Source organism: Alosa alosa, chromosome 23 (genome assembly GCF_017589495.1).
Source record: "Alosa alosa isolate M-15738 ecotype Scorff River chromosome 23, AALO_Geno_1.1, whole genome shotgun sequence".
NCBI lineage: Eukaryota > Metazoa > Chordata > Actinopteri > Clupeiformes > Clupeidae > Alosa > Alosa alosa.
Window position 1 is genome coordinate 25,250,312 of NC_063211.1, and position 13,052 is coordinate 25,263,363.

General features: G+C 46.0%; 1 protein-coding gene across 1 annotated transcript in view; it reads right to left on the minus strand.

Annotated features, from left to right (window-relative positions):
• Positions 1–507: 507 nt before the first annotated feature.
• Positions 508–13,052, minus strand: part of cwc27 (CWC27 spliceosome associated cyclophilin) — a 36,089-nt gene continuing 23,544 nt past the window's right edge. The window contains exons 12-14 of the mRNA XM_048234770.1: positions 8,449–8,561; positions 5,855–5,961; positions 508–857 (exon numbers count right to left, since the gene is read on the minus strand). Of these exons, the coding sequence (XP_048090727.1) occupies positions 695–857; positions 5,855–5,961; positions 8,449–8,561 (383 nt within the window). The 3' untranslated portion in view covers positions 508–694. The remainder of the gene's footprint in view (positions 858–5,854; positions 5,962–8,448; positions 8,562–13,052) is intronic.

The following is a 13,052-nucleotide window of genomic DNA, read 5'->3' on the forward strand; positions in this document are numbered from 1 at the left end:
GGCCATGTGTCCCAGGTTAAAGCAAATGTCTTGGATACTATACGATGTGGAAGGAAAGATTTGGCTCTGAGACACGCTGACCAAATCATCCTCAGAAAAGTCAAGTGACGTCAAGAAGAAGAGAGAGATAGAAAACACAGTCAGAAGAAGAGAAGAGGGGAAAGGAGAGAGGAGTATAATGAGAGAGAAAAACAAGAGTGGCAAGAGGAAAGACAAATGGAAAAGAAAAGAGAAAGCAGAAGAGATAGACAGACAAGAAAAGACAGAATGAAGAGAAGCAGAAGAAAAGGGAGGGAGGGAGGGAGGAGAGGATGTCAGCAGCAGGAACACTGGAATAGAGGATAGAAGAGACAAGAGGAAGGAGAGATATGAGAGAGATATGAGAGAGGAGCAAGAGGAGGGAGAGATATGAGAGAGGAGCAAGAGGAGGGGTGATATGAGAGAGGAGCAAGAGGAGGGAGATGAGAGAGTGAGAGAGGAGCAAGAGGAGGGGTGAGATATGAGAGAGTGAGAGAGGAGCAAGAGGAGGGGTGAGATATGAGAGAGGAGCAAGAGGAGGGTGAGATATGAGAGAGGAGCAAGAGGAGGGGTGAGATATGAGAGAGGACCAATGACTGAGCTGTTCTTATGAGAATGAGTGATGGCCATGTTTGACCCCTCCTTGAGAGCGCTCCTGATCAGATGATCCCTGCACTCATATCTTTGCTTTCTTCTCCTTCAGCAACTTCTTGCTCTCCTCCCTCCGCCGCTTGTTGACCGGGTTGCGTGGGTCGTAGATCTCAAAGGTGTCCTCGTCTTGCATGTTGGCGTCCTTTACTTTCCTGCTCTGCTCGTCAAACTGGAGCACGTGAGACAGCCTGCAACATGCACACACACACACACACACACACAGAAAGAAAGAGAGAGAGAGAGGGAGAGCTCAGCAGATGGCATACATTGATCACTGTTTAAGAAAGTTGGATATTTACAATACATAACTATAAGACCATGACTATTCTACCTTTGGTAGAACTTATACACAACACTGTAATGGGTTGTGTCACACCCACTCAATGTGTGAGAAGTCCCTTCAGGAATGTATTCGAGAATAGGTATCCCTTGTTTCTGTCTGTATTTGGGCCTTGTCAGGGTTGGACACTAAACATCAAGACACAGCTGCTCTGCTTAGTAAAAAAAAAACTGCGTGAAACGAGAGAACTACAGGCAAACAGATGCAAGGCCTGCTTTTCATTTCTGCTGTGCAGTGCATACATCCCCTCCCATTGCTCCCCATCTCCATCACTCCATCACTAGGACCAACGGCCCCCAAAACAGTCTCAAACTCTCACATTCATAGACAGTACTCCCGTGCAGTTTGACAAGAGGATACACACGTTACAATTACATATGCAGACACAGTAAAGTACCGGGAAAAAAAAGACCCATTGGGTAACGGTACCGAACACCAGGTTCCGATACCAGTGCTGATATCGGTCTGAATGTGAATGGTACCCAACCATAGTACCCGTATGTGTATGTGACAGTAAATAGGTACACAAACAGCTAGATGTGCTTAATCACACACCATTAGTAGGACATCATGACTCTCAAGCATGATGTCAAGCAAGACCATTAGGACGTATGTGGGCATACATTCAAGGAAATAAAACATCCCGATACTTGATAACTGGGGCTGGGTGGAAGAGAGCGCGTTGTGAGTCTACTTAAACTATGTGACAAATTGTAAGTCAAAGGTTTGTTGGATCCGATTGATTTGGGGCGAAAATCTGGTCAAAATCGTAGCGTCTGCTCCTTCTTCTGCTGTGAGCACCAAACACATGCCTCTCCGCCTCACGCCCCAGCACAGTGGGCCAGGGGGACATTCCAGTGATGGAAAATTTATTTCAGATTCATGTTTTCATTTCGTAACTGGCGGCGGAACAGTTTACAGCTGAACCCGGGCCTGGGCAAAATAAAAACAGACGAGGTGCTTGGGGTATTGAAACTAAATATTTTGCAAATTTTAAAAGTTTTCAAAGTCTGTAAAGAGTTTCATGCACTGTCACACGTACAGCCCTGAAATGATTGATAATTGAAACAATTCAGCAAACATTTTACACAAAGGGATTTATGGAGCTTGGGGCAGAGCTAAGGGTTCCCCTGGGGGACCTCTGGCCACGTTCAACACGAATGAGGAGGCACACTCCAGAGAGAGACCTTCATCAACGCCTTCCAAAGCAACTAAAAATACGACTACAAACTAATATTAACCCAGTCTTTTTGGAAGGCTTTGGAATTCGGGGTTGAGGGTGGGGAAAATTAGCCAACAGTAACATGACGGGGAGGGTTGCTGGCAGAAGAATGTCACTGTTAGAACAGTGATGGTTGAAAGGGACCTGCGATGATGAAAGCATGAAAAGTGCGTCTCGGAAGAAGCCCTCACCTTCCTCTCCCACACTCTTGACCTACATTTCCCCCTTCAGCCCCCACCCACCCCTCCTTGCACTCCCACCAAACTCTTGTAACTGACCAGAAATGGTTGGGGGAAAAACAGAGCCGGGGAAAATAAATAATCTGATAGGCCCCCGTCGGGTGGCCAGGTCCTGCTCAAACAGGGCAGGAGGGGGCCGAGAGGGAAGCACGCCTGAAGTGAGACTGTGGTGATAAAAATAAGACTGGGGGGGGGGGGGGGACTACATTTACATGCACACCCGCTCCACCGACAGAGCTCCACAGCTGTAAACACATCATTTATAAATCAAGTGGCCATGGACTCCCGCGAGACCCACTCGTCAAATGACAAAGTTCAGCCTCTCAGACATTTATACTTACAGGCTGTTAGATTTATCAATTAAAATGTCTTATTCATAACGCTACCTCGAAACATCTACCTCATAACAGTCACTGGCCTCTTATCTTCAGACAAAACTCTCCAGATGACATGCGCTCATTTATTTTTAGTATAATCAATTCTGTCTACTTGAAAGCCGTTTACCTCAAAGCTGTACTGTCAGCTGGCATCTCAAATGGAATTCTACCCTGGTCTGCAGCGGGCTAAAATACACAGTAATGTGACAAGCGGTGGGCAAATCTCTGAAATCCTGGAGAGCACGCAGGGCTCTGCACCAGCCGAGTGAACTCTGTGGCATAGTGCTGCTCCCTTTCCCCAAACTTTGTTTTGTCTGGTTTACAGGCATGTTTTGTCCATTGCTTTGTCTACATTGTGCCAACAGTATATTGCTCCTCATGGCTTTCAGAGGCAGGTACAGTGCATGGGTTGTTTTATTTAACTGCATAACCATCAGTTCCGTGGTTTAGAGTACCATTTCAATGGCAAAACCGCACCAAGATTTAGAGTCCAATAACAATAGGCCAGGGGCTTTCTGCTTTTTACTGTTTGTTCAGCATATCTTAACAGATCTAAACACCAGATCTGGACTATTTCTGCTCTGCATGCCCAGTGTATGAAGTTGGTAGATGATAAAATATCCATTTTGTGCCCCATTATCTTTGCACTGATCTGCCATTAAGCTCATGAATGCCTAATGTTTGGTTGGGAATGCTTTTGTTATAAGGGTGTGTGTCTAGGAAGGAGAGTGAGTGCATGTTTATGTCTAGCGGGTGTGCAAGTCTGTATGACTGCAATTGTGAGTATGTCTCAATGTGTGTTTGTGTTTATGTAAAAATGTGTGTTGAGGAGTGTGTGTTGATAAGTGTGTGTGCCTGTGTGTATTTGAGAGTGTGAGAGAATGTAAGTATATTTGTTTTTGTGTATGTCTGTGAGTGAGTGAGTCAGTGTGCATGTGGATATGTGTGTGTGTATCTGTGTGTGTGTGTGTGTGTGTGTGTCTCTCTGAGAGTGTTTGTGGATATGTGTGTGTGTGTGTCTGTGAATGAATGTGAGAAAGTGCATGTCTCTCTCTCTGTGTGGATAAGTGTGTGTGTGTGTGTGTGTGTGTGTGTGTGTGTGTGTCCGTGTGTCCATGTGCGTGTGTAGGGATATCTATGAGTGTGTGCAAAGCACAGTGGGCCTGGCTGCAGGCCATTCAGAATGCAGTGGCTATGCTGTGGCAAACCGGTGGGCAGCCGTTCCGTGCGAGCGATCTCGCCGATCTCCCTCCACCGTGGTGATGACAGCCCACCGGCCCAACTGCCCCCCTCCCATCCAAGAACTGCCCCCATCCACCCTGGTCCCCCTCCACCCGTGCTAGAAGCCCAGCGCTGGACGAGCCCTTATCAAAATGGGTTTTTCCTCCGCCAGCTCGGTCCCCGCGATGCAAGGCCTAAGGAGACTTTCCTGGATTTATTTTTCTTCTGAAGAGGGAAGTCAGGGGGCGAGGAAGAGGAGGTGGGGGGGTTGGTGAGAGCCAGCCAGAGGAAGGGTGGCGGGGCGGGGTGTGTGTGTGTGTGTGGAGGGGGGTTAATGTGTGTGTGTATGTGTGTGTGAGGAGGGGAGGGGGGGTTGGTAGTGTGTGAGTGTGTGTGTGTGTAGAGGGAGGTAGCATGTGTGTGTGTGTTGGGGGGGTTTGTAGAAACAGACACAGATGGAATGCGTTCCGCTTCTGGCCCAGACTTGACTCGCAGCGTCTGCCCTGTTGTAACCCCTGTTCTGTTCTGCTGTGGCCCGCTGCAGCGCTGGTTCAGCTGGAGTGGCAAGAGCACCCTACTGCCTGATCTCTCCTGGGATCTCTCTCTCTCTCTCTCTCTCTCTCTCTCTCTCTCTCTAGCCCCCTCCCTCTCCCCAATAAGAATCCTGTCTAATGTCGAGGGCACATCAAAGATGAAAAGTTTTGTCATTAAACCTCATATGAAGCACCAAACTGCCTGTTTTCCACTGTTCCCCCTACCTGGTTTTAATTTGGAAGTGTGCTTTTGTTTGGGTACAGTGGACCTTCTCTTCAGCAACGCTGCCAAAGTTGACTGAACTGTGGTCATTTTCTTCTCAGTAGAGTGGAAATGGATTTGAATGTTTACATTTTTATGGCATTTCTGCAAATCAGGAGATGCCCGCAATAACAAACAAAAAGTGAAGAGGATTACACTTGATAATAGTTTTGGAAAAATAATACAATGGTCTCAAACTTCTCCAAGCACCTATCCATAAGCAATACCTCTTCAGCTACCAAAAGCAAGAAACCCCAAACAAAACAATGCAACGTCCAAATGTCAAAGGCTTGCTTTGGAATACATTTTCACACTCACACAATACAATGGCGTGCTGCGCTCTCTAGTAATACGTGTTTGGGTTTGACTAAAGTAGACTACAGAAAACAAAACCATCCACAACACCAGCCTGGATTCTCATTGTGGATGGAACCCTGAAATTACAGTCCTTCCAGAGAAACAGTGTGGCTGTTCCTTCATAGTGAGCCCGGTTTCAACACGTTTCATGCATGAAGAAAAGAAAGGACAAAAACAAAGAAAGCAAATGAGGTTAAAATCCAGAAAGATGAAATAGCAGGAGGATGTTAACCAGACGCAGATCAGCACTGAGCCGCGGAGAGATTACGGGCTCTGGGGTGCAGACTTTACACAGTGCGAGATGTGTACAATGGACAGGAGCTACATACACTACATACACTCTCTGATACACACACACACAAACATGAGTGTTTGGACTATAGGCTAAGACAGACACTACTTCTGGGATGTATGTGATTTGGGATGTATGTGATTTACAGCCCCCAGTTCCTGATTACATTCCATCATACCATGATCATACATACACAAACACTCGCTACCCCACACACACTCACTCACACAAACACAATCTCTTGTGCTTGTGCTGTGTGTTCGCATTGCTCTGGTCTTGTCTCATGCATCTGTCCATCAGGGCACGTTTGCGTGGTCGTGAGAGCCTGAGGGAGTCACTCACCAGCCCTGGTCGTCCTCCTCTCCGAGCTGCTCCACTGGAGCCTCCTCGGGCGTGTCAGTTATGGCACTCGACAGCTTGGACTTGAAGCGGTCCAGGAGAGCCAAAGTCTGCGCATGAGGAAAGAGGATATTCTTTACATATCTCTTCTGTTGTGTTCCGGTCAAATCTGACCAATTTACCATTTTTCTGGTTTCTCAAAAAACATTTGGACTTTTTATTTGACTTCTGTACACCTGTGGTGTTCCCGGTCAAAAATGACTGGTCATATGAAATGAACGGGTGAGACTAGAGTACCGGTAAGTGTACAAAATTCCAGACACATAAACGTCCAGGTACATACCTCTTGATGAAATTGACAATGTTTTGCGCACACACACACCCACCCACCCCTCTCCTTGTTAAACTCTGAAACAACACCTCGATAAAAAGATAAAAAAAATGATGACTGACTGACAGGCATATCATTAGTTCCCATTGGTTATGTTTTAACCTTTTGCCAACAGCTGAGGCTGTCACAAAGAACATATCAGAATATGTATACACACATAGAGATGACTTTTGCCTAATATTACAGACATGTTTTAGATTTTTTTTAAAAAATACAGTTAAACCCAAAATTGTTCATACCCCTGGCAAATATCGATTTAATGTTGAGTTTTGTCTTGACCAATATGTTTATTTTGACTGAAAATGACACTGCCACATGCCAAAAGGTTAAGTATAAGTAAGTATATGCTCTTTTGATCCTGTGAGGGAAATTTGGTCTCTGCATTTATCCCAATCCGTGAATTAGTGAAACACACTCAGCACACAGTGAACACACAGTGAGGTGAAGCACACACACTAATCCGGCGCAGTGAGCTGCCTGCAACAACAGCATTTCGGGGAGCAGTGAGGGGTTAGGTGCCTTGCTCAAGGGCACTTCAGCCGTGCCTACTGGTCGGGGTTCGAACCGGCATCCCTCCGGTTACAAGTCTGAAACACTAACCAGTAGGCCATGACTGCCCTATAATCTAGTAGAAACATGGAATCAAAAACAAGAAGTATTTTCATCTATTTTTTAATCTATGAAAAATGTCCAAAATAATTCATACCCTTTTTAAATAATCAAACATCTTTATTTGCCATCACGGCACTCAAAATGGTCCTTATAATAGCTACAGAACCTCTCCATGTCTACATAATGATTCTGGACTGCACCTTTTTAGGAGCAATCCAGGTTTTGAGGCTGGATCGGTTCTTTGCCATCACTCTGGCCTTGTACGCCCTTTTTTAATGGATTGAGGTCTGTACTCTGGGTCTTTGCCTGGATCACTCTAACATGTTGATATTGTTTCTTTTTCACCATTTATTACCATTATACCATTTATATTTCCCACTTTGGCTGGATGTTTCATCACATATCATTGTCTTGTTTAAAGGACTGATGCTGCCTATGAGGCCAGTGTTCCCTACTCAGAGGTGTTCCTTCAGAATCTTCTAGTCCTTTTTTCTCATTTAGTTTAAGAATGTTGCCAGGCCCCATGTCTGAAAAGCACCCAACACTAATACATTTCTACAGCTATTCTTCACTGTGGGTATGGCGGTTTGGTGGTTCATATTTTCATCCCATCACAAAATGGACCACTTGGTAATCATGTATGCTGATCATGGATCACTCTTTTCCAAACATGCACAGCTCAGGTTTTGCTGGATTTTTTCATGGCCTGAGATTATTAAAAAATTAAAAAAGAAGCATTAATTCCCAACAATGCCATGTCCATGTCAAGTGTGGGGATGAGAAAATTATTCTTCTGGGATGTTTTTCAACCAGTGGGGCCTGGTGACCTCCTCAAAGTAAATGGTAACACTAAAATAAGGGGCTACATTAAGATTTTGGAGGAAAAGATCAAGCAGTCTGCCAAGAGAACTGCCCCATTAGTTGGCATTAGACCATTAAACCACACAATGATCCCCAACAGACAGCCAAACAAGGCAAGAAATGGTTAACAGAGAACAATATCAACATTTTAAAGTGGCCCAGCCTGAGTCCAGACCTCAATCCATCAAAAAAAGAGCATAAGGCCAGAGTGATGGCAAATAACCGATCCAAAAAGAAAAAAAAAGGTAGATTGTCCGCACACTTGCTCCCATCAGGAATTTTTATTGACTTATTCACCCGTAAGTAAAGTCAATAAAAAATCCTGATGGGAGCAAGTGTGCGGACAATCTACCTTTTTTCCTTTTGATAGCCTAGCACTTTTTGTCCAGCACCTGCCTTGGATGTGCGCACCAACAAACTACTTTTCAAATAACCGATACAGCCTCAAAACCTGGATTGCTGCTAAAAACGTGCAGTCCAGAATCATTGTGGAGACATGGAGAGGCTTGTTAGCTATTATAAGAACCATTTTGAGTGCTGTAATGGCAAATAAACATGTTTCCATTGACTATTTAAAAAGGGTATGAATAATTTTGGACATGCCATTTTTCATAAAAATGTTAAAAAGATGAAAACACTTCTTGTTTTTGATTCCATGTGTTTACCACATTGTCATGCAACCTTTTGGCATGAGTAGGACATGTTTCCAGTCCCCTGTCCTCCAGGGCCATACCTGTGCCTCTCTGGTGGAGCCTTTCTTCAGTTTCTGTTTGCGTTGGTCTTCATACTTCTTCTTGCTCTCCAGGTACTCAGCCACGGCACCACTGCTGGGCTTTTCCTCCTCAACTAAAGATAAAAAGGGAATAAATGAAGTTAAAGCAACACTATGCAACCGTTTGTCCAGCTTTTTGAGGGATGCTTTTATCAGGCACCTAGTTTTGGCATCATCTTCAATTTCATTTTGATGGTGTATGGCCATGTGAGCAGACAAAGGGATTTAACCTGAGTAATAGATGCTCAAGACGGCATCCTGCTGATTCATGAGAAGCTTAATAACTGTCATTATAGTGCACAGCTATTTACAACATGTGCCAGCTAAACTGAATTCACTGAATTTGAAAACAAACTGGACACAGATCATATAGTGAATATCACTATTTGTGAACAAGAACAAGTCCACCCAAAAGAAACATACAACAATTCACCCTCACTGGACAAGCTCAATGGAGTCCCAACCAGTAGGCCTCCAAGGGCAAGGTGGGGAGGAGTGGAGGGGAGAGGAGTGGAGTGGAGAGGAGTGGAGGGGAGAGGAGGAGAGGAGTGGAGAGAGGAGAGGAATGCCAGAGTGTCATCCAACTCCTCGGACCCATCTCAAGAGTTTTACATGGCCTTTATTTAGAAATGGAGGGACGTCTGAGGCCTGTGGCTAAACCTTGAAAGGGAATACCTTTTTTGGGACATAAAACCTCAGGGCATCAGGTTTTAAATGGGAAAACCAAATCCCTTAGTGGGAGAGACCAGAAAGCTCAGCATAATCCCTTTTGCTGTCATACAGGAGCAGTTTCAGAGCAGCAGCACACACTGGCAAAGGTGCACGTGCGCCTGAGAAGAGATCAGGAACCTATGCATAATGCTGGCGGGATTTTAAATATACACTAGCTACAGACTGCAATTACAAGGTCCAGGAGGACCAGCCTTCCCATGCTATGGTACCCCTCTCATTATCAATCGTGATATATGGAGACGCTGCACAACTTTTAATAAAAGTGTCTATGTAAACCACTGCTGAGAGTTCAAATCAGACATTGAAATGGTTGCTAATTGGAGGTGTGCTCATGAGGTTAGAAAATGCTATCATGGCCACATTTCCTGTGATTGTATGAGTTCACCATATCTGAGCGGTGGGTGTGGTGCTACATGTGTTTCTGAAGAGCTTCTGAACCGGCTACTGTTGCTTTCTAAAAACAAAATGCAGTAAGATTCTGTTGAGGTGTCACTTCTGTACACTTTTATACAGTATGTGGCTTGTTTGTAAAGGGATTTGGAGCTGAGAGAGACAGGCAGAGAGAGAAAGAGAGAGATTTAGAGAGAGAGAGAGAGAGAAAGACAGACATCCTGACAGTGTGTGTGTAAGTGTCTTTCTGAATGACTGCTTTTCACTATAATAAGCATGTTTGTGTGTCTGTGTCTATGGGTGTGCGTTTCAGTGTGTGTGTGTGTTTGTCTTCTGGTGGATTTAAATACCCCTGACTGACGAGCGGTGAGCAGCAGAGTAAGCTGGCTGGCTGGCTGGCACGGACTGTGTGATTCCCACACCCCTGTCCTGGTGACACGACCAGACAAACCCACTCAGGGCCAACAGAAGCTGAAGCACTAAAACAAACACTCCCACAGAGCCCTTTATTTAGTGGCTGTTTACAGGACTCTAAGAGCCTCTCTCCTGCACTCTCCCCCCTCTGCCTCATTCAGCACTCTTGGGGCTTCATCTTCTCTTCTCCTACTTGGCCAACACATGTAAATACTATAACAAGCCTTCTCCAAATGCATTCTCATTCATTGTGTGTAAATACTACAAGAACCCTTCTCGATATACCATAAGTAGTCCTTCTCAAAGGCCATAAGCTATGTTTGTTATGAGCTTAAAATGTTGAGGTCAGTGGGTTTTTGGTTTTGGAAGACACACTTCTTCATAATGACATACACCTGAGAACAGGTTGACAATAGCTCCCCTGTTGTTCACGATGAAGATGACGGAGAGAAGTAAACAAATACAAAACAAATGGGCTGAGACAGAGGAACCTGTGTAACGTGCACAATAACATCAGGAACACTGCATTTAGAGTTTATCATTGTAAGGCCACAGACATTTTCATTTTTTGACAGCAAATATCTTTTTTTTTTTTGGGGGGGGGGTTGTTGTATGGGTTAAGCTTTTTTTAAAAGCTGCTTTGTTTGCATGTAAGGCACCTGCTCATCGAGTGAAAACAAGCCTTGTGACATCATTACACCTACTATGCCCCTGAGCATAACAAGGCTACACTTGTGCCACAAACGTGACATCACTGATGACATGGCTTGATGGATGCTGTCAGCTCATGAAAAATGCAACCGCTGCAGGATCCATTCAAACATCACCATGGCACACTTTCCAAAGACAGCAATCAAAAACAAGCCTTAGTCACACATTATTTTATCAATCATACAGAAAAGACAGTTAGGGGTGAGTTGGAATTAGTTGGAATGCTAATATGCTGACCTTACAGTCAACTACTGAGATTGATCATCCAGCTTCACCTTGTTACTTATGCCTTGCAGACCAATAGCTTTCCATCAAAACGTCTTGTGTGAGTCAATTTGGGAGCACGAGCACTGACATAGGCAGAGTGTGGCTTACCCAAGCCAGCACTGCAGGCCAGTCATACCCTGCTAGTTCAACTGTATGGACGAAGTGATGATCGAGTATCACTTTGAGGCATGTGAACCAGAGTGAATGAGTCTGGGTAGAGAGACAGCACTCACACTACGCTGGCATAACAGCAGCTAGGAAGACATCAGTATAAAAGACATGTGAGTGACACAATAAGACTTTTCATAGTCATGCAGGATGGCAGTCCGATGAAAACAAACGCCTGTTTTGAGTGCGGTCAAAGTAGGACATGACTGATTATGAAAATACTCCTCCCAAAACACTCACACATACACACACACACCTCTACTATGCCCCCAGGTGTGTGGAGTGGGGGGTGGCCGTGTGGGGTTGTCATTAGTCATTGTGCAGATAGTTCAGCCCTCTGAGCCCGGGGGTGGGGGCAGAGCCCGGGGCTTTCACCACCACTTCCAAACAGGAAGTCTGCAGCGCTGGGGTGCCTAGCAACGCCCCGCACCGTGATTTATGAGTGGAGAAGAGGCAGCAGCAGGTTTCCTCCTTCAGCAGGGCCCACTCTCCTCTCCTCTCCTCTCTTCACCTCTTCCCTCCTCTCTTTCCTTCACCTCTTCTCTCTTCTCCTCTCTTCACTTCTTCCCTCCTCTCCTCTCTTCACCTCTTCCCTCCTCTCTTCACCTCCCTTTCACTCCTCTTCAACTCATCTCTCCACTCCTCTTCACCTCTCTTCTCCCCTCCTCTCTTCACCTCTCTTCTCCCCTCCTCTCTTCACCTCTCCTCTCCTCTCTTCACCTCTTCCCTCCTCTCTTCACCTCCCTTTCACTCCTCTTCAACTCATCTCTCCACTCCTCTTCACCTCTCTTCTCCCCTCCTCTCTTCACCTCTCTTCTCCCCTCCTCTCTTCACCTCTCCTCTCCTCACCTCTTCCCTCCTCTCTTCACCTCCTTTCCACTCCTCTCTTCACCTCCTCTCCTCTCCTCACTCCTCTTCGCTCCACTTCTGGCTGGGAGGCCAGACTGGCAGGCTGTTGAGGGACGCTGTCCTGAAGGGGTGACCCCAGCGCCGGGCGAGGAGGCCAGCCTTCTCCACCTGTTGTCGCCGTCCAGTGCCACTGGTAGCGAGCGAGCTAGATAGCGGGGGGGACTGGAGATGCACTTCTCCCCGTTCTGGCCTGTCCCCCTGCAGGGGAGGAGGTGCTGAAGGTGGGGAGGCTGAGTGAAGGCAACAAATCACACACACCGTGTTGTGGCAACGCAGGTTGTGAGCGACTACAGCACAGACACAAGTGTACACACACGTGTGTGTACACACATACACACACACACGCACACCATCACTGCATCTTCCCTCTTAATCACCTCACCTTTTTTCCCTCTCCCTTATCTCTTCTCTCTCTCTCTCTTTCTCTCTCTCTCTCTCTTTCTCTTTCTCTCTCTCTCTCTTTCTCTCTCTCTCTCTCCTCAAGTGTGGGAGAGGAGTGGGGAGTGCCTGAGCAAAGGGTGAGAGGCATCAAAGCCAAGGAGCTGTTCCCCATCGATCAACACAGGCGTCAGATGTGCTGGCCTACTGACACGCTGCTGACTCGATCCATCACGATGCGCCTAAGAGTGGCCAGGCAAACGAGTGAACGAAAGGAGAGGGTGAAATGCCTGCTGGGATCCAGGAGTGGTAAATCAGCCTCGGAGCGGAGCACCTTCCCCTTCCCCTGCAGGAGAATGTGGGACACACGGGAAGGGCTCTGTGGACTCGGAGGCAAACGAGCCAAAGCAAACCCCAACGTGTGCTTACAAGACCCAAGGAAGCGAAAAATGTGTCCAAAAAAAAAAAAGGTCCACTGAACCCATCCACGCACAAGAACATTTCCCTTATTTCTATTCAATCTCTTCATGCTAGGATCTTCACTCCAAATCAGCTGGCTTGAGGAAAAAACTCAGAAAGACCTCTGAGTGATTTAA